We start from the raw sequence: 22,427 nt of genomic DNA on the forward strand, positions 1-22,427 counted from the left end.
TTTTATAGAATAGTTTGTAGGCTATGCTCTTCCAACATCTCAGCTTTACTGTCCAAAATTAGCCTATCTTTTGCTATGAAATCTTAATAAAATTGGGGGGAAACCTCTGCTCAACTGAACATGTGACAGCTGAATGGGAAGAAAACACATCTTTATTATTATTATTATTATTATTATTATTATTATTATTATAGTAGCTAGTAGTAGTAGTAGTATCCTACAAATTTGATCAATGAAAGACGTCACCTTGTAATTAGTTTTACCCAAGGACGTTACATTAAACCCGGTTTTACCCCACTAACTATCTTTCTGCCTTTGTTAATATTTGTAATATTTTAATTATTAGTTTCAAGCAGGTCTAAACATAAAGAAGGCTGCCACATAAAAGTAGCCTACTACACATGCAGGCACATCCGCCACATGAAAAATGGGTTTCCACTGCTACCTTGTGGAAATCATCTTGATTGCAACGTGAACGGTACAGGTCCTAAATTAGCACATAATTACTTTACTTAATTGTACCAGCACAACAAATGACATATAAAATATAAATATAAATATTACTGTAGATTATATTGTTGGATTATTATTGTTGATGCAATAATGATTCAGTAAAATTTACTGTTTGGTCGTCGTAAACTAATAAGGTACATTTCCTTCTAAATCGTATTGGAAGTTATCAAGTGGGACAAAGCACAGCTAGGAGCACAAGTGGGCTCTAAACTTTAAGAAGAGTTGTCGAATTTACAATATTTCCATTTGACCCAAACGCAGCACACTTGGTGGTCCTGCCTTGTATTTTCATCTTGCTGCCGCCATTTTGCTTCAGTGCCGCTGCGGCAGTCAACGAGCAGGGACGGATACTTCCCAAGACCACATTTTAAAAAACCTTTTTTTAAACTGAAACTGGTAATTACCACTGCATACATTGTTTTCACAATATACCTGGCTGTTACAGTATAGTGTTATAATATATAAAAAGTGAATACCACAGTAATGACAAAATAAAAGCTAACGCTAACGATAAGGTCGCGAAGGATCGGTGGTTTCGGTAGGCCTCTGTTTTGTAGCATTCGCTAAAATATTCATTAACTGTACGATTATACTTTCTTCTCTTGTGGAGGACATAACCTACACAATGTTCTGTTAACAGCCACTAGTTAGCCAGTGTAACTGAAATGAACACTTACTCTATTATTTAGGATATTTAGCTGACATTCTAATATTTGCCAATCTCTATACAGTAAGTCAGTGTCTTTCGTCACTGCTGGGAATCGCTCTCAGTTCGTTCCAGCTAGCTTTGGGCTACTTTTTATTAAACAGTAAGTATGTGATTGTTTTTTATTGACTGTCTTGGTTTATAAGCTTGACCATACATATTCTAAGGCAACATTGAAGGTGACCTGTAACATATCTTGTTTGCCAAGAAACGTCGAGAGCACTCAGCTGTCGCAGATATTTTACCCGTAATTTAAGATGAACGACTAACGTAATGTTGTGCCCCTAGACAAATAGTTTAAGTTAAACTTGTAACGCAAATCGGTACTTTCCTTAATTGTTATTTTCGTGTAAATGTTATTTTGTTACTTAAGAGTGCATTTTCCCTCTCCCTCAAGATGGAAGCCAGAGTTGTAGTTCTTCAGGCTGATCATCAGTGTCGAACTAAGGCCTCCATGTCTAGAGTAAATAAACAGCCCAGGTCTGGGCTTCAGAGAATAGCAAATTCAAATGTTCTCTATTCTATAGTAGATAACGCTACTTGAACTTTGTAAACATGGGTTGATACTGCAGCATATTGACAGTGAGTTTGTCCACTAACCTGGACCTCTGTTCAAGGAAGTCCTTGCTGAGAGCATATTGTCTCATCGCTTTCTGTGCCTCTGTGTGGAAATGTCTCATTTGTATTTGTGCAAATCTGCCTCTCTCTTAATAACCTCTTTTCAGTTCCATGGGGAGTGTTTTTGATTGATTTATAGGTTTAAACCCATCCTCTTGGCCCTTTGTGGGACTCCCTGGATATGGATAGCTTGCCCCCCTTCAGAATACATTGGCAGAAGATTTTTTTTTTCTCTTCAGCATTGGTAATCAACAGCTCTCTAGAAGCTTGAATATCCTGCCTTTTTTCTCTACTGCATCACTCAAATGTCACCAGGTGTGCAAAATCCTTCCAAGCCCACGAAGAGGCTGAAGATTTTTTTTCCACCCACCACTCAACGTTTATCCCCCTTTTTCCACATCAATTTAAGCATTTTTGGATCTATTTTTTTTCTTTTCTGGCTATTTATGTCCCCATATTTCTTTCTTTTCATTGGTTACACCTATTAATAAAAAATAATAAAAAAATCCCCAAAGGACTCTATTGCACCCACCATCAGTAATATTTAGCCGTCTGGCGGAGATAAAGATGTCTCAGAGAGTCTCAAAAAAGGGATGTCGTAGGAAGACAAGTGTCTCTGGGCGACCCACCCCCCTTTTCCTCTTATCTCACGGATCAAGTGTTCCTTCAGGACTCCATACCACCACGGAGACACCCTGCCAGCAGTGCGCTCAAGAGGGAGACATCTTCTCAGCCACCTCAGGTAATGGTGGCACAATGCTAAAAACAATATCAAAACTGGCTTGTAAGTACTGATGAAATGACCAGTTAAAGACTCTGTATATGTGTGTGAAGGCCATGAGTGACCATTTTAATTGAACATGTTTAGGAGCTGTGTTTACTTCCCATAAAAAACATCACTGATTGGTCAACAGGTCACATAATCAATTGTGTCCCATGTTTTCCTGTTTTAATGCTTAAATGATTTACAACTCTGTACACATTTTCTTCTCCTCTGCTCATTGTATTTGATGAATCAGTCTTGAGTAAGACATTCTGAAATATAGAGATTTTTACGGTTTGCGCACAGGGATTTCCAAAACAAGCCCTGTCCTTGAAGAGATACTCAACCTGAAATCATATAATCAAAGAAGGAAACCCCCACACATAACTGCAGGCAAGGCCCTGTCAGAACAGTTCTACAAACAGAGCTTAGGTGACACTGAGGACATGTATGTTTGTCTCGAGCCCTATGGTTGACTGGAGTTTGCACGTGGTCTATTTCATCTTAAGTATACTGCTGCCTTAAAATAACTGCTTCCCTTCTTGTCTCCCTAATCCCAGTTTAGCATCTCATGTGATCATAATTTGTACATGTCTTTTGCGCTTATGATTGCATTCAAAGTACAGGAAGGAGTCCCATTTTGTATTGTCTAACTACAACATAAACTTAAGATTAAAAAAACACCTATAGGTTGTCTAAAACCCAAATAATATGATATTTTACTTATTCCAGTAAGAATCCCAAATGTACAGGTTGGAGCAAGTCATTGTATTGTGTATGAAAAATAAATTGCAGGTAGGCTTTGTTGGTATTAATGTTACATGTGAATGCATGTTTGAAGTGATTTGATATAATGGATATAAGATTTCTCTTCCTCATGTGTCACTGCATTCTGTGTTATCAGGGAGAGTCCTGTTGGCCCTGAAGAGAACCAGCTGCTGGATTTAAAGGTCATAACCTCATCACCCCCGTCACTCAAGACGCATACCAGCATTACTATGACCAACCATGGAGATGACTGCTACTTCTTCTACTATTCCACCTGCACTAAAGTAGGCAACATTTGAGCACAAAACTCCCATGTTAACACTTGGTGTGACCAGAAGAAAGTGCTGGAGCCTTACTGTGTTTCATTTATTGTACAGGGGGACAGCTGCCCTTTCAGACACTGTGAGGCAGCTATGGGCAATGAGACCGTCTGCAACCTCTGGCAGGAGGGACGCTGCTTCCGTACTGTTTGCAAGTTTCGCCACATGGAGATCACAGTAAGAAAATTTGAACATGCATTTTAAAGTGAAGAATGCTCAAAAATATTTCCTTCAAGCTTTTCCCACTCAAGGCTGTGTCTGTCTTGAATGGCCATTACCGGAGGGTAGAAAAGTTCCCCTGTAATATTGGGCCAGGAGCTCCACTCCTGCCTCTGGACCTGTTGTGAGGAACACTAAATGCACTGTAAAAGCAATTACACAACAAGCCATCAAGTCAATATGCTACATCACAATGAGGGAGGTTCACAAAAGACTGGCATTAATATAAACTTACATTAACAGTTACTACTCAGAAGAAGAATTGAACTTTGTCAAGTCCGTTGCCTGTTGGTGAGCTTTATCTGTCTTTGTCCAGTAGATTTCTAAAATCTGTGATGAATCGAAATGCCTTCCTTGGGGATAAGGCCGGTTGAAATATTGGTTCCTCCTCTATAATATCTGAGATAGTAGCTCTACCATTGAAATCCAAAGTCCAGACTCTACCATGTATTCAGGCCACAGACTTGAATCATTTTTGTACAATCATCATATCATTGCTAGGAGAAACAATAACATGATTATACTGAGCAAGCGCTAATATAGGGTCAGAATAGTAAATATTTTAAGGGTCCTGAAATGATCTTATACAGTTTTTTACACTCTGTTTAATTCAGTTGTGCTGTCACATGTATTGGGGCCAAGTTTATGGACACCTGATCTGACACAATTGGGGTCAGCCTGCCTCCTTTCTGCATGCTCTTACATGTTTATCTTTTTCATCAAAACAGAAAAATCGAAAGGAGATATCTTGTTATTGGGAGAACCAAGCAGCCGGCTGCCAGAAGCCACACTGTGCCTTCTTCCATGAAAAGTCCCGCTACATTGATGGCGCGTTTGTCCCACCTGATAAATGTAAGTGGGCTTTGTTTAAACAATCAAACTAAGAATTGAAATGTTGATTTGCCATCCACCTGTGAAAGATGGTAATGATAATCGATGGAATTCTTCCAGCTCAAAGCAAGACCAAGGAACAGCCACTTGAGGAACCAGCTCCCCCACCAGCTGCCCCTCTCCCCACTGCAGCCAATCCACAGCTCAGAGGGATCATCAAGACAGAAGCTCAGGAGCCAGTCCCGAGTCCCACCCACCCACCAGTGGTGATTAATCCAGCAGATGATGACGAAGATGAAGATGGTGAGCTGGATTTGATCTCAGAATGACTTCTTTGTCTCTTCTAGCCTTCATTTTGAGAAAGGATATTCCTTATGGTCTTTACAACTCATGGCTTAATGTTTCTAGATCCAGTCTCAGAGGAGGGAGAGGACAGCAGGGTTGGACCTTCTCCTAGAAAACTAACCAAATCAGGTGTGACTGTTGTCAGTGACTAAAGTTTGGAATCATAATTCATCAGAATTTGTGACCAAAGCTGTACTATTCTCAAATCCTGTGTATGTAATCATGTTGTGTCTTGACAGGTGATTCGTTGAACTTTGGAGTGAGCACCCTAGAGGAGATCAGGCTGAGGAAGGCCCTGAAGGCCAGCATGAAGAGAGCTGGTTACCCCATTCAGAGTACTGATACCTTGGCCAATGGAGAGAAGGAAAACAGACAGTCCTTTTTTCAACCAGTTCTCTACGAGGCGAGAGATGGTAAAGAGCAGGAATTTGTGAGAAACCTAGAAATCATTCATGCTAGGTTGACAGTTGGATAGAAGGCTATTGCTAATGTTTATAACAGTAGCACTGTTAATATCAAACAGATTTAAAAAAAACAAAAAAAAACATTCAAATAAACTGATGATACAGTAACTGTTACCTTCAGTAATAAAGCCAAGTGAAATCATTAATACCCTCTTCTTACTCAGCACATGGTCCCTGTTTTAACCCAGGTCCCCTTGTCTTTGAAGAGACTGTGAGGCCAAGAGGCAGTGTGGCTGAAAGGCTTGGCAGGAAGATTCCCCATTCTGGTAAATTTTCACTCTTGTTGCATCTTGTCAGCAGATATCGATGCAGTGCTAACAATGATAATCTTAAGAATTCAGAATAGAAGCTCATGACTTTTCCTTGTTGTAGATGGAATAAGTGGAGAAGCTGTTCCACTGAAAAGGAGTCTGGCTGAGCGTCTGGGACGAGTTGTGGACGAGGAGGAGCCATTAATGCCCCTGCAGAAGGGTGAGTACCAGGCCACCTGTAGCCTTTTACTCCATGCGGATGATAGAGGATGTATCTTAGGTTGGAAAGAGCTATGTTCTGATGATGAAAATAAAAGTTGTTTTCATGTGGCTCATAACTTAGTCTAGAATTAATTATGTTTATTTAATCATTTCTCTTTCTTCTGCTTCTGTAGCTTTGAAGCCTATTAAGGAAAGACTCGGATTGTCTGCTGGATCTGTTGCAACTCAACCAGGTAACAAATCTGAAGAACATGAGAGGTTGACATTGATAATTATGTCTGGAAAGATGTTAATCATGCAGAGTGATTAAAACATTGTTTATTATTTTCCCTGGGCTTTCAAAGCAGCTGAGACCAACGCAGAGCCAAAGAAAGCCCCTGAGCAGATCCGCATCAAAACTCTGGAGGAGATCAGACAGGAGAAGGCAGCAAAGTCTCAGTCCAGAGACAGCCCCTCAGTTGGGGCTTCTGAAATCAACAATTCCAAAACCACCAAGGGTGTCAAACGAGCGATCACCGTTAAAGACCACTCTATCACTCACATCAAAACATTCTCTGAGATCCTTCATGCCAGGAAGAAAAGACAGGATGAGCAGCAGGAGCAGAGCCCCAGCCCCAAGAAAGCCAAGCACACTGTGGAGAAAGCTCCAGGCAAGAGCCAGGGAGAGTGTGACTCAGCTGGACCTTGTCCTAAGGCAGTAAATGTGGGGGGAGTCAAAGTAAAGACCCTGGAGGAGATCCGCAGGGAGAAGGCAGCAAGGCTTCAGGCTCAGCAGGCGCTGGAGGCTGAAAACAAGAAGAGCTCTGATACTGAGGAGAACGGTGCAAAGAAGCCCCGTCTACTGCGCATCAAGAAACCGGCTTCCCAAAGTAAGACAGTGCTTGTCTTGAGCTTTGTAGTTATGTTCCTTGTGTGTTGACACAAAGAATGTATGCAGAAATGTTGTGAATTCTGCTATTGTAAATATCTTTCAGATTGAATTGAATTGAATTTTGAATTTGGTGATCCTTATCTGATCATGTACCATGTTGCTGAATTTCTGTTGTTCTCAGCAGGAAACATCACATCAGAAGAAAAGAGTGCTGAAGTGACCGAGAAGCTAATGGAAACTCCCACTGCTTCTCCTGAGGTATGGCATTAAGACACTGCAGTATTGGCTGTGATTGCTTGTAGAGCCCGACTGATATGGGATTTTTAAGACTGACACAATTTAAGAGTGGAAAATCCGACAATTACTGATATGGCAGCCGATATCCTGAATTTTTGAGCTGAAGTAAAAATAGACCTTTTCTGCGTGGTTTGTTGAGTTGAAATTGAGTTAATTTTAACTGATCATATATTGTATGTATGAAATATTGATCTGAAGAATAACTAGGGAGTATAGCTGTATAATAATTAAAGCTGTGGAGTAAAAAGTACCGTATTTCCCTTGGGAGTGGAAAAAGTAGCAGAAAATGTCACTGAAATACTCAAGTAATCTACAAGTACCTGTGAGATGGCTTTGAGATTCATGCTGCAGCTTTGTTCTGAACCGTTATTTCAATGAACTCCATCGGAAAATATTTTTGCAGAAAGATTCTGATGCTTAGTTCCATCTGCTATGTTACCTACTGTAATGACTGTACTATAGCTGGCTAGCTAGTTAACCTTGCTAATGTTAGCAAGCAGATGTCACATAAGCATGAGTGACATGACGGCTGTCAGGGACAGGGTTAACAATATATAACGATAACTAACTATATATATATATATATATATATATATATATATATATATATATATATATATATATATATATATATATATATATATATATATATATTCACTTTCCAGTAGGTGTTTCACTCACAAACCAGTTAGCAACTTACGGTGAAGACCGTGCAGTCTCCTACATGTGCTGCTGGCGCTGCTGAGTCTGAGAGTGTTGTTAATAATGTAGTTGAAGCGCACTCTGCTGCACAAAGTACATGATGACACCATTTTAAATATAATATCGGAAAACAAATCAGCCGATACCAGTATGTCTGTAACATGCCCATGTAAGGGATCAAATCGGCAGACTAATAAATCGCTTGGGCTCTGTTTGCTTGTTATTCTGTTCACTTTGTGTGATTGGAATTCTCCTGTTTCTTTCTAGACAAGCATTGCCTATGGTAACAACGTCAAGGTCAAGACCTTTGAGGAGATCATGCGGGAGAAACGCTTTCGCAAGCAGGAAATGGAGGAACAGGCCAAAGGCTCAGCTGAAGCAGAACCCTGTCAGAAACAGACCGCTGAAGGAATGCTGAAGAGGAAGGTTCCTGCTAAAGACAGTCTTACACCGCCAGGCTCTTCATCACCTTCCTCCACCACTCTGGCCCCTGACAATGCCCTTCCAGACCAAAAGGTCCCTGTTCGTAAACTGATCCCCCTTAAATCCAAGACTGCCTCACCTCTGAACAGCAACAGTACTCCTCGTACACGAGGAGCTGCTGTTAGCTCAGTCCCTGTGAAGCAGAGCTCTTCTCCACTAGAGGATGAGACTGAGTCTTGCTCACAGAGCCCCAACAGCTCGAGGGAGATCCCATACAAAAACACACGGAGCTCCACGACATCTTCACCAGCCAAGCAGACCAAAGCAGCTCCTCAAGGTCCAGCTGCAGACGCCACTGCTGCTGAGCAAACACTCAACAGTAAACAGAAGAATTCTCCAGAACACACTACAGACACCAAAGGTACTGCACCTTAAACTGTTGTTCATGCTTCATTTTGCGACCCATGTTTCTGTCAAAGATTAAAAAGGCTCACCTTGGACTTGGATAGGCAGGGAAAGCAGGCACCCAATTCCCTTAATCTCATGTACAAGAAACTCAGTTTTACTTAATTGGGACGAGGGAAAGACCTTATTGTTTGTCTCACATAGCCAGACCTATGTACACACTGTGTTTTAGTGCTGAGTGAAGACAGGTTGGCCATGATCATTCTGTCAAAAAGGAAAAGCACTGTGGCTCGTTTGCATTTCTTTAAACCAATCACAACAGTCTTGGGCAGTACTAAGCCCAGGGTGCAGCAATGGTGCCCCTGCTTTAAGGTAACATGCAACATGCAGATAGCAGAAGGGTATGAGAATCTTGACTGGAACAGTCAGCCAATAGCAGGCTTATACCCACAGCCTGCTTCCTGTGTGTCAGACTAGTACTTAAGTACCTGTGTGTAACAAATCCTCCACAGGAACGATAGAAAAGAAAGATGAAGAATTCTTAAACCTATTAGTTATATATCATTAATACTTTGCTTTTCAGTGAGGCCCAAACTGAATGTGAAGCCGTCTGTCATGAAGCCTGCAGTGCAGGTGAAACCAGGCCAGAAGAGGAGGGGAGCAGCGCGGTCTGCTGTGGCTGCTGTTAAACCTCTGAACAGTGCCTCCACACTGCTGGAGGAGCCACTGCAGGAGACGACATGTAGAGACACACAGGTAGGCCGGCACACTGATCGTACATCTCCTTTTTCTTCAATAATGTCTTTCATGTTTCATGTCTTTAATTAGTTTGATGTGGCACATTTATTGTTTGCTCATTTATTCCCATATTTTTCCTCTTTTGTGTATGTTGTGTATGCATTTTTATATTTACCTACATACATTTTTTAACCACCAATTATTTTGCATACCTCCCTTGTTTTTGTAACCCCCACATTTTATTTTTGCATGTACACTCAACATTTCCTTCACACATTGACCTTTTGTTAAATAGTTATACTAACATTGTTTCTCTCTGATGTAGCTTGACCTTTCTGTCCGTTTACGGTTAAATTGTCATTCAGTTTAAACAATGTATTGCTGTTACTGATCTCCAGTGACTTCCATTGTCAGGTGTTCCCATCTTCCAGTGCAGAGGCTCAGCTGAGCTCTGCTGTTCCCTGTAGTCCCAGCACCTTGTTGGACTCGGGCTCCAGCTCCAGCCCACTGAGAGAGGAGCTCCAGACTGTCCCTGTCTTCAAACAGAGTCTGAACCAAGAAACCAAGCCGACTGTCAGTGTTGCTGCTGCCAGAGAGGCCTGTACAGTCCCCCAAAGGTAGAGCTTAATACCTTAGCTTTAAATTTAGTGAACACTTACTTCTTGGTAATGTCAGATTTAAGCAAGCAAATATCTGTAGGCAGGTGTGGGGGTGCTCTCCGGTTATCTCCTGCTACATTTTCAGCATTTTTTAATGGAATTTGTGTAATTTTATGATCACAAAGAAACAATGATATTACAACATACCACCATAACAGTTGTTTCCTGTTGACCTTGAAATGTTTGGTTGACTCTAGAATGTGAACTCAAATATTTTGTCACTCTCCAAGTGAGGAAGGTGAAATTTTGATTAAGTACAATCAGTCAGTTACGCTTTCTTAAATAAATTACTGTTTTATATAACAAAAGATCTCTCATACATCAGTGTTTAATTTCGTCCATACCAACTTTTACATCAAACATGTGTAGTGTATAGAAAAATTAGACAATTAAAGGAAGACGGTCTGATGTTTTTTTCATGTATGACATGAATACAGCATTTAAGTAAGTAACAAGACTCTCTGTACATTTCAGCCCAGTCCTGAAGACTCCTGCGCAACCCAAATCACGGAGAACGAGCGTAGCTGCATCCTGCACTGCCTCCACCTCCAGCGCCGCTGCCTCCAGCTCTGCTGTGGATGACTTTGAGGAGCTTATCAATGAATTCACTGAGGACCATTTGGAGGGCGAAGACGTGGACCCTGGCATCGGAGAGGATGACCTGCTGCAGGAACTGTCGGAGATGATTGACAGCTGAGGGCTCCATCAAGCACAATCAAGGCCCCCCCCCACTAGTCACCCACATCCTTGTCTTGTGACTATATTTCCCAGAATTGAAGACCATCAGCAACTATCTTCCATGGAGTGTTTTAGAAAGACTTTTTTTTTTTTTCTTAAAAGTTGAACGTATTTTAAACTTTAGGTTAATATTTTTTGTTCTTTACATTTGAGACATCTTCTCTTTTTCATTTCCTCCCCATTAGATTATCTGATGGCCCAGGGGTTATTCCACAGGGCTTAGATGTTTTATTATTTTTTTGTTTTTTTAATCATGTCGTTCCATGATCTGCGGGAAATTTTTCAGGCCCCTAAAAGAGAAAATGAAAAAAGCTCTGGTGCTGAGAGATGTGAAGAACATCCTGTCAGGAACTCCTGGAAGTTAAATGTTGGGAATGATGAATGTGTCACCTGAGAGAAGTCATTTGTGTATACTGTGTATGCAAAGGGAATGGCAAGCTAATTATAGAAATAATAAATTCTGCTGCACTTAGCCTGCCCTCAACAACATGGTTTTTTTTTTTAAATATCTGTGAGTGGACAAGACATCTGTTGACAGCTAAATCCCAGATTATGACATTTAAATCAAGGTTACTTCAACTATGACCCAGTGAACAAAGCTCAGGTCAGAATCTAAGAACATTTCCAAAGTTCATCAGTCTTTTTACTGTTTGGTTGTTTTATCCATCAGGTATACGTGGTCTGTAGATTTTCTTATGAAGTGCACCTTCTGCCTGTGACTTTCCTTCAGTGGTTTTATAATGTTTGACTATAATGTGTGTACTTTTTTAACCAGTTCGTTTATTCAGTGGGCATACTTTGAAATAACTAGTCTGGGATAAGTGCTCTCTGGTATTTGTAATGAACACCTCAGGGACTTCTGATGTTTATATGTTCTTTATATGATTGGCAAACACTGTATTTCAGTTGAACAATGCTGTCTTCAGTTGCCTTTTTCTCCTTTATGTTGTTGAGAAAAGAAACTGATTTTTGGTCTTAATACATGTTTGCTCTGTCCTGACCCTTTCCCACAAATATACTGTTCGAAGTGACTTGTACAAATTACCATGTAAATAAAAAAATGCTTCTAATGACCAGCAGGATCAATAACTGACTGATGATTTAAGACAGAAGTCAGTCAGTACTTTGTCAGGCTTGGTGACTGACATCAGGCCGAGATGTTGGAAGTATTACAGAAATGTATAATTGGTGGTTTACTTTTAACGGCCTATGTTAATATCATATCAGACATAAAAATACAATTGGGTAAAAGTAAGAATTAGATCAACAGCTGCACGAACTGCAGCCTCCTAAATGATCTTACAGTTGAATCAACACTTCTTTAAAACAGTCTTCAAAAACTTAAAAAAAACATTATAGCCTTCATCAAATCAAATCAAATCAAATTTTATTTGTATAGCCCAAATTCACAAATCACAGTTTGCCTCAGAGGGCTTTACAATCTGTACAGAGACGACACCCTCTGTCCTTCGACCCTCGATTCGAGTGAGGAAAAACTTGCCCCTAAAAAGGCCCTTTTAACAGGGAAAAAATGCGGAAGAAACCTCAGGGAGAGCCACAGAGGAGGGATCCCTCTCCCAGGACGGACAGACGTGCAATAGATGTCGCATGTACAGAGCAGATCAACGAGATCACAATGTATTCAATTATAAGCGATGGTTGACAGGAGTGAAAGTACACAAAGATGTATTACAGCAATAATGATGAAATGCACATGGAAATGTGATTACTAGTGATAACAGTAGTAATGATCAATGGCAAGGATGGTATGTAGCAATGCAGTACGATAATAGTAGTGGAACGTATGTAACAGAGATGTGACTAATATTAGCGACAGTAGTGGTGGGTGTCAGGCAGGGCCATGGCAGTAGGTGCATCCACGATCAGGCAGGGCCATAGCAGTAGGCGCATCCACGATCAGGCAGGGCCATAGCAGTGGGCGCATCCACGATCAGGCAGGGCCATAGCAGTGGGCGCATCCACGATCCACGACCCGGGCGCGGCCAGGATCCAAGGGAGCCTGTAGGACTAGAAAATGAGGACAGGATTTACTGCAGGACTACACTGCATCAATTTTAGCGAGCACTACTTAATAATCTTACAACTAAGTGTATACTTAAGGGTTATTGCTATACTAGTTCCCAGGAGACATTTGAAATAAAGATATTCTGGTAAAATATATCTCCACAGTTTGCACTGTCCTATTTATCTATATCAATCTCGTTTTACCTTTTGGTTAGTCAACTGGTACCAGCAAGGGGGACACATTTAAAGTAACTGGATTCTTGAAAATTATTCCAGCGGATAAAGAAAACAAAAAATATCAGATTTAAGGCTGCATTAAGTAATTAGTGGGCAAACTCGCAAAGGGCCATTTTTTGATCCCCATACAAACCCCACACTAACCACTGCCTGTGTATGTGTATTATGTGTTTTTGTCCTTTTCCCCCTTGCACATTTCTGAGAAATATTACAGCCTTTAACACTGTAGCAAAGTCTTTGAGGGAGACCAGGAGTTTGAATTTAGAAAGAATTTCTGTATGGGACTATAGTTTTGTAATACATCAACTGACAGACCAAAATTATATTGTTAGAAAAAAGTTTCAACAAACAGTATTTTTCTTTTAACAGCATGTCCCTGTTGTTCCATATTTAGTGCAAAAAACAGGATGCAGGTTTTGGCAGAATATAATGAAAACTACCACAAAAAACAGCGATGCAGCTACGACAGAGACTGGGAGACTCTTTATGATTCTCACCGAGTTTTTTGCAAACTTTGCCAGAGTTATTTCTCAATTTCACATGGAGGGGAATACGACCTGAAGCGACACAGCACCTGCGAGTCAATGAGCCAATCTATGAAAACATTCCTCCTGAAACCCAAAGATGACTGCCAGACTGATGAGGTAACAGCAGCTGAAATAAGCAGCATTTACCACACTGTGCAGCACTCCCACTCATACAGGTCAGCAGGCTGTGGTGGTAAGCTAGCACCCGTCATTTTCCCAGACTCGGAGGGTTGATGTCATGTGGTCGAACAAAATCAGCAGCTGTAGTTCCAGATGTGCTTGCACCTGCCTCTGTGGAGAGTTGTTTGAGACAATTAAAAACACCAATGGTTCCCCCACGAAGTGACACAAACACTCACACGACATTTATTTCAGTGGCTTCAGATCCTTCTAATATGTAAACAGGGCTGCTTAAAATATAATAATTGTTAAGTCCTTGACATGGTAAATAAAGGTCTTACCTGTAACCTGTATAGTCCCATTGTGTGCTACTAAATCAACCAGAAGGTAAAGCATAGATATTATGAACCACCAGGCAGAATAGAAATGTTTATTTTTTAAAGCTAGATAGACAATATAGCAACATTTTAGACTACATCCATACATTGGTGACATGTCCCACATTGTCCCACACAAACATACCCTTTGTCCCACATTTGGCTTATTGGGATCTGGTCACCCTTGCATGGAGGGAGGAGATATGACTGAGTTTTATGTCTTGGAGTGAATTTATCTTTTAAAACTAGTTTGGTGGTACAAATTCCCTAACTTATTTAGTTAGGGAGTTGGATCTGTCTCCTGGGCAGGGACTGCAGATTTAAATGAGTTTATAACCAACTCCGGTACAGCTAAGAAGATGTGCACTGTCCCTGTCAAATAAACAAATGGATAAATACATTTACAGTTTAAAGAAACAGCAGAAAACAAAATGCTACAGAGAACCAGGTGATCTGGGAGGTCAGGGCCCCAGGGCAGTTTCCTGTTTTGCTGGCTGGTAATCAAGCCTTGTCATTTATGAGATTATTTTCAAAGCAGTTCTGGAGAAACACAAACTTCTTTACAACAATTGTAATATGGCGAAAACAAAAAGTATAACTGGGATCTGACTGGGTGCAGTACATTTATATCCCATCAGTGCTGTGTCGTCTCCTGTCCAGCAGGAGGCGCTCCAAATCACCACAGTCCCTGTGAGCTCCATGCTGAGCACTGACAGCACGCAGAAGCCGGTTTGCTTCTACTTCCGGGTGAGTGGATGTAAACAGAAGGACGTTCCGCCTCTGGAGACAGCGGTAGGAAAGATGACCAAACTGGAGCTGTTGAGCGTGTTTCTGAACGACAGGCTGACAGCGGCCGCAGAGGAGATCTTTGGCGCCATTAAAGACACGGTGGTGGAGTATCAGAGCGAAATCCTCCGCTCCAAAGAGGAGAACGAGCGGCTCAAACGGCTCCTCAATGTAGCCGTCCAACGGCTCCTGCTGCAGCCAGGTGAGGAGCAGCAGCTGCTGGCTGTGCTGCTTGTCATCGATATGCTCTGAATGTCACACCAAACCTCATTCAAAATATGTCCGTTTTTAACGGGGCTGTGCTCACGGAATCATAGAATCGTGCTGACATCAGCCTGTGTCATATGCATCTTATGTATTGTACTGAATGGAAGCGGACAGTAAAACTGTAACAGAAGCCGAGCATTAAAGCAATACCAACACTTATAGCCAAGTATTAATAATAGACGTAGACCATGATGATTCAGCGGCCAAGAATCTAGGTTTGTTTACAATGTGTTGTAATAATCTCACAGCAATGGAAATGGTTCGGGCTGAGGAGTGATTCAATGTGATAAAGTCCTGTCCGTCATTAGTTATTGTGCAGAAATTCTCCAACAAGATCATGTTTACAAAAGACAAGCAGTTTAATATGTTCCAACATTCCAGTTTAAGTTAACAGGATGACTTGTGTGTGTGTGTGTGTGTGTGTGTGTGTGTGTGTGTGTGTGTGTGTGTTTTACAGTATTGCTGTGACACTGATTGTGATATTGACTTTGTGTCTAACTTCATACAGCCTTATTTTATGAACTTGGTTCTGTGACGGTAATATTTGGCTAACAGAACACATACAGTGACATGGTCATAATAATAATTATAAAGCTATATTATTACATAATATTATATTATATATGAAAAACTAAGCAAACAAAGGCAGCACAGTGCAGCAGTGGTTAGTGCTGTTGCCTGGGTTCGAGGGCCTTTCCTGCAGAGTTTGCACGCTCTCCCTGTGCCGGCGTGGGTTCTCTCTGGGTATATGAGGCAAAGCAAAAATGGGAGAGAGTTCCAGAGTATAGGAGCTACTATCTCAAAGCAGTCTCCTTTTATTTATGGCCTGGAGTGAGCAACAGAAAACAAACCCTTATCAGTGGACTTGTATTACATGGCAGCAGTAGCTCTTTAATATAAGCAGGTATCTGACCATGCTCTAAATGTGATTACAAGAATCTTGAATTGGGTTCTGAATTTGTGAGGGCAGCTGGTGTAAATACATGAGATGTGGTGTTCCTTTTGATGGACTTGGCAGCAGCATTTTGTTGAGCAATATTTCCCAGCTGGTAGAATCAAGAACGAACCAAACAATTTACGTGCTGTTCAATAATAAAAAAAACATTGTAACACCTAGGTTATGGAGGGCCGGTTAAACAGAGGAGGATAAAAGCCAAGGTGTCCGACCACTTTCAAGACAACAGCACCCAGGGCAGAAATAAGAACTTCTGTTTTGTCAGTGAAGTTAAGCCGTAGACAGTTATCAGCTACCCAATCTTATAGAGTTAAAGCACTAAGTGAAATAGAGAGTTTGAGACATTTTGAGGCTTAGAAGAAATGTGTGTCGGTAGAATTGCTTCTCATAGCAGTGAAACAATTATGGAACAACAATAGCGCGTTGCAATTATCATGCTGTTAAGAATCTGGATCTAATTGTATGATAGCATAGTCTACATATTACTTTACAACAAATTGTCTACAGACCCATCCCAGAATAAAGTAGCATGATCTTACAATATCAGCCTGTTAAGGACTTGATATAGGGAATATTGATACATGACAAGTTGAAGGGATGGTGGGCCTTTGCTTCGACTAATTCATCTCTTATTAAGAAAAGAAAGAACAGACAAGAATCACTGAGAACCAAAAACAGAGCTATCTTATGTTAGAGCTCAAGTGTAAACAGGTGAGTTCACTGCAGGTCAGAAACCAAAGCAAAAAGATGTTTCAATGAGTAGTTTGGTAAACAGATTATTTCTAACTGGTGTCATTCTATTATTTTTCTTGTTGTCAGTGAATTCTAGGAAAAGACCAAAACCAGCAATGTGTCCCTACTCAGTCTGTGGCTGTCACTGAAGACTTCAACTCACAACTATGTAGTTTTTTTTTTTTGAAGGCTTTGTAATTTCCTGAAACAGCTGGTCATTGTAGTTTTCAGCAAACGTTATTCAAACAGGAGAAAATAGTGCATTACATTTTCAGCTATAGGGACTATTTTCAGCTGTGGATTAATCCATAATTGGTGCTCTCATGTGCATTTATGGCAGCAGGACAGTGTATGTGGGATTGAGTGACAAAAGCACAGATACAGCAGTGGGACCCCCGCCAACCCATTATCAGAGCATAGATGAAGAATATGTATGCTTGACTTAGCAGTGCAACCTATCAATTCATCTTAGAGCTGAAATTGTTTCATAAGTCTAATGGTGGTGTGATTTTAGCAAGCAAGGTTAAATGAATTAAAGGTTAAAAAGTCAAAACTGTGAAATTGGAGCATTGTTTTCATGGCATACTGAAAGAAAAAAACAAAGTTGGTAACACTGGAAAATTGGAAAATCCATGGTAAGTAGGTGCTAATTACCAAGCATCATATTTCTTTGAATTTACACCCAAATTACTTCAGTAATCACCACAAAATGTATTAAAAAGTGAATAGCAGGTGATTCTATTAGTACATATCCAGGAAACTTCCAACTAGTTTCTGTCTCTTCAGTCTCTCTCTCTCTCTCTCTCTCTCTCTCTCTCTCTATCTCTCTGACCTGAACAATGTCCTTTAATAATAGGTGAGATGTACACAGTATTTATTATTTGTTTCCAATGTGTTTTTACTTTTTACTTGAGGTCCTTCTACTTTCCTTCTATAGTAAAATTAAAGGCTTTTGCAGCTGCAGTGTCTTTGGGCTTTTTAGGTGAAGCAGATACACCAGGTAGCAGTCGGCCTGCTTGCTCCACCTAAAGAGTCTAGAGACACTCTTGCAGCAAGAAGCTGCTCTGGAGAGTGAGTGAAGAGGTCAGAGTGTTACTACAGCTTAAACACCGCCGAAAACAGACATTATTAGAGCGTCTGTGTGAGTTAACAGGGTCAGGCATCCAGAACGCCATGAAGCCAACCAATCAGAGGCGGAGCAGGGTGGGTCTTATGAGAACAAGTCTTCTTGAGCAGTATGACTGCGCCCTCTGCTGTTCAAACAGAACAATACAATGACAAGGAGACACAGGAGAATGCATTCATACTGATTTCCCTTGTTAGATCCACAAACTGTATGAGCAAAATAGCCACAACGTAGGTTGTAAGTATCGACACTGTCCCATGACAGAATCGTAGCATTTCGACGAGGCTTACTGTAAAAAAATAGACATTTAGTAAAATTGTTCCAAAAGATGGACTGATCTGCTGAAATTAAAGAAAATGTTTCCTGTAAGTGTATTAAAGAAATTACCAACTATTTTATAACTTCTTGTTGAAAAATAGAAGAATACTATTATCGAATAATGCTGGGGTTATTTCCAATACATTTTGAGTTATGTGTCCATTTGGGGGTCATTTCAAAGAAACTTCAAATATGTTGCATGGTAATGTAACCTACTATTTACCATGAAATTTGCAGATCTGTAATGTGTTACCAAAAAGTCTTGTAGGTCATTCCTGTCCTAGACAGGGTGATACCATATGTATATACACCTAGCATGACTGTGATGTTTGTAATCTTTCAGAGCCTCACTCTGTCCAGCCCCAAGAAGATGATCAGCGCTGTGAGTCTGAGTGGAGAGGCAGCGTGGACCTGCTGCCACAGATTAAAGAAGAACCAAAAATCCGAAACATTCAAACAGATAGTTCACAAGAAGAGAGAGACTCAGAGGAAGGAAACTGCAGTCATGTCCAACCACTACCGAGGCCACATCCTGCTCCAACCCAGACTGTGTGTGGCAGACAAAGTGTCTCCCCACCTCCACCAACATCCCAGGAGATTAAGGCAGAGAGTGACGGTGAGGACAGCAGGAAACAGCAGCCAGCCAACAGCGTACCATCCTCCATGACTGTTTATTCACACTGCAGAGCAGCTCAGAGCAAACAGACTCAACAGGTTAAAGGGTTACTTCGCTCAAACGGAAAACAGAGCACACACATACTGCAGATGAAGAATGTGAGATCGCTGAAGCCACCTCCACCTCGCTCCTCTCACCCAAGCCAGAGCATCCAGAGGTGGCACAATTGTAAAGAGTGTGGGAAGGGCTTCAGCTTTGCCTGCCAGCTGGAGGTCCACATGCGCTGGCACACCAAGGAGAAGCCGTACAGCTGTGCAGTTTGCCGAAAGAGCTTCACCACAGTCAGCATGCTCAAGAGGCACCACCGCATTCATACAGGGGAAAAGCCCTTCCGCTGCCATGTCTGCGGGAAATGCTTCAACCAGTCAGCGCACCTCAACACTCACTTCAGGCTCCACACTAGAGAGAGGGCCAGCTGGAGCCGAGCACCACACTCTAAGTGAACAAAGATTCACTAGAGGAAGCTAACCTGACCATCTGTAAACTCTCAAATGCTTCAAGTGGCTAAATTTCAGTTTCAAACAGTGTAGAAAAATGTTGTTTGACTGTGCGTCTTGTCTGTTGTGCAATAAAGTGCGGTACATAAAGATTTCTCATCCATTGATTGTGTTGATGGACACCACAAGAAATTATGAGGATAATTTTAACATTTTACCTGCCAGTGTTTTTTTTGTGTTTTTTTTATATCTAAAATGTGCAGACATGTTAACAGTGGTCACCACAGCAACATGAGCAGAGAGACAGACAGGTTGTAGGTTATTTGGAAATGGAAATAAAATCAGCATACATTAATGATTGTCCACTGCATTGTAAAACTGTATTTGCCTTGACCGACAGAGTCCTCACTGGCTTCCCACCCATAACAACTGACAACAGACCCTTCTCACAGCACATTTTGACTTGACTTGACTTGACTTGTGTAACATGACAAAAATGTCTGTTTTGTTGCCGAAGGTGTCCCAGTCAGTATTGACAGTGAGCCAGCACACGCAATACCAGAGCTGGAAGTGGCTGACCTAAATGGAAAACGGCCATTAAATGTGCTTACGTTACAGCAAGTCAACATGTCTGCTGTGCTGCAAGAAACGTCTGTTTATTTATGTGACCAAGCCAGAGGCACTGCTGTCAGGAATTCTAGTAAGCAACCTCTATCTTGGAGAAATACAATTAAAGTAAGAATGGAGGGCCAGAAATGAGGGAACCTGACACAGGACAACATGAAAGTGACAAAGTAGAACAGGAAACAATAAGACATAAAACATGAGGATAAGAAAAAAAGGACCTTAACAGGTCATGACACTTCTAAAAATTACAGTGACTATAAAAAGTATTCACCCGTTGGATGTTTTCTGCTTTTATTGCTTTTATAAATGGAATCATGGCCACTATTAAAAAAATATACAAAACAAAAAAATAACTAATGTCAAAGTAAAAGCAGATTTCTACAAAGTAATGCCAATAAATTAAAAATATATAATGTAAAAGTGATTGCATAAGTATTCACCCCTTTCAAGTCAGTATTTAGTAGATGCACCTTTGGCCTCAATCACAGCACTGAGTATGTGTGGATAGGTCTCAATCAGGCCTGCACATCTGGACACTGCGATTGTACTCCATTCTGTTCTACAGAACTGCTCCAGCTCTTTCAGGTTGCACAGTGATCAGATGTGAACAGCCCTTTTCAAGTCCAGCCACAAATTCTCTATTGGATTGAGGTCTGGCCACTCTTCTGGCCACTCCACAACATTCACCTTGTTGTCTTTAAATCATTTCTGCATAGCTTTCGCTGTATGCTTCGGGTCATTGTCTTGCTGGAAAATGAATCTTCTCCCAAGTCGTAGTTCTCTTGCAGACTGAATCAGGTTGTCCTCCAAGATTTCCCTGTATTTTGCTGCATTCATTTTACCCTCTACCTTTACAAGCCTTCCAGGGCCTGCTGCTGAGAAGCATCCCCACAGCATGACGCTGCCACTACCATGCTTCACGGTGGGCAGTGTGTGTTTGTGGTGATATCTGCAGTGTTTGGTGTCTGCCAAACATAGCATTTAGTCTGATGGCCAAAAAGCTCCATTTTGGTCTCATCAGACCAAAGAACCTTCTTCCAGTTGACCTCGGAGTCTCCCACATGGCTTTGGGGGAACTCTTTTTGAGATTCAATGAGCTTTCTTCAACAGTGGCTTTCTCATGTCCACTCTCCCATAAAGCTTTGACTGGTGAAGAACCCAGCAACAGTTGTTGTATGCAGAGTCTCTCCCATCTCAGTTTGTGAGGATGGCCCGCTCTAGGCAGATTAACACGTGCCATAGTCCTTCCATGTCTTAATGATGGATTTAACTGAACTCGGGGATATTCAGTGACTTGGAAATGTTTTTGTATCCATCCCCTGACTTATACTTTTCAATAACCTTCTCACGAAGTTGCTTTGAGTGTTCTTTTGTCTTCATGGTGTAATTGTAGCCATGAATATTGATTAACCAATGACTGGACCTTCAGACACAGGTGTCTTTATACTTAAAAATCCCTTGAAACACATTCACTGCACTCAGGTGATATCCATTTTACTAATTGTGAGACTACTAGCACCGATTGGCTGGACCTCTGTTGAATTAGGTCGGTTACTTTAAAGGGGGTAAATTCTTATGCAGTCACTAATTTTACATTGTAAATTATTAATTAATTGACATTGCTTTGTAGAAATGTGTTTTCACATTAAACATTAAAGAGTTTTTTTGGTAATTTTTTTTGTTTGGTATATTTTCTGTATATTGACCATGTTTCCATTCATAAAAGCAATAAAACGGGAAAACATCCAAGAGGTTGAATACTTTTTATAGACACTTTACATTCAAGTCATGAAAAAGCAAATTAATAATGGACTTTGAAGGTGCAATATATAAGAAATGGCTCCCTGTCAAATTCATACAACAAATAGGGGGCAGCATGTAAGCAGAGTAACTGCTAACTGCTGCTAACTGTATCTGCCATTAGCTAGGTGGCTCATTTAGCCATACAGCTAGGGCCGGGCCTGGGACGGGGAGGACCCAGCGTGGAATGCTGGCGGGGGAGTGGCGACTGAATGGGCAAAGACACAGGAGGTTCAGGTTCAATGACTGAATTTTCATTTTTGAATATACTTTTCTTCTAAGGAAAAAAGGCTAAATTGATGTATTTTTTACCTGTATTTTCTGTCTGTGTTTTCTTCATTTTTTCTTTTCTTTTTTTCTACTCTAGAGTGGTAAGCCCTATGAGCACTTCTTCTTCCGTGTCTGCCTCCGAATGTCATTACCATTCATCAATATTACCTTTGAACCGTGCCAAATTTAGTCTGTGTCAAATTTTTCAAAAGGGACCCGTCACACAAAAGTTATTTATGATTACAGCAAGAATTGTTCCACAGTTCACAGCTCCAGCTCCACTCTTCCCTTGCC

At 41.0% G+C, this 22,427-nt stretch overlaps 2 protein-coding genes across 7 annotated transcripts; both read left to right on the plus strand.

Moving 5' to 3' along the window:
• Positions 1–819: 819 nt before the first annotated feature.
• Positions 820–11,929, plus strand: zc3h11a (zinc finger CCCH-type containing 11A). 6 transcript variants are annotated; one of them, XM_084347769.1, is made up of 18 exons: positions 820–909; positions 1,245–1,322; positions 2,508–2,579; positions 3,505–3,652; positions 3,746–3,865; positions 4,636–4,759; positions 4,859–5,041; positions 5,147–5,212; positions 5,323–5,496; positions 5,712–5,813; positions 5,920–6,018; positions 6,194–6,253; positions 6,365–6,889; positions 7,073–7,149; positions 8,158–8,734; positions 9,302–9,474; positions 9,871–10,073; positions 10,590–11,929. In XM_084347769.1, exons 4-18 carry the CDS (start codon positions 3,599–3,601, stop codon positions 10,810–10,812), a joined length of 2,760 nt encoding a protein of 919 aa, XP_084203895.1. In that variant the 5' UTR covers positions 820–909; positions 1,245–1,322; positions 2,508–2,579; positions 3,505–3,598; the 3' UTR covers positions 10,813–11,929. The 6 variants fall into 6 exon arrangements, with proteins under 6 accessions (XP_084203895.1, XP_084203896.1, XP_084203898.1 ...); XM_084347770.1 differs by lacking the exon at positions 1,245–1,322; XM_084347772.1 differs by having other exon boundaries at positions 820–2,579; positions 7,076–7,149.
• Positions 11,930–14,889: 2,960 nt separating this feature from the next.
• Positions 14,890–19,588, plus strand: LOC311254686 (uncharacterized protein). The gene is made up of 2 exons (XM_084348569.1): positions 14,890–15,127; positions 18,667–19,588. The coding sequence occupies exons 1-2, from the start codon at positions 14,941–14,943 to the stop codon at positions 19,440–19,442; spliced, it is 963 nt and encodes a 320-aa protein (XP_084204695.1). The 5' UTR covers positions 14,890–14,940; the 3' UTR covers positions 19,443–19,588.
• The last annotated feature ends 2,839 nt before the right edge of the window (positions 19,589–22,427 follow it).

The sequence above is a fragment of the Pagrus pagrus genome (genome assembly GCF_965226575.1).
Source record: "Pagrus pagrus genome assembly, chromosome: 3".
Classification (NCBI taxonomy): domain Eukaryota; kingdom Metazoa; phylum Chordata; class Actinopteri; order Spariformes; family Sparidae; genus Pagrus; species Pagrus pagrus.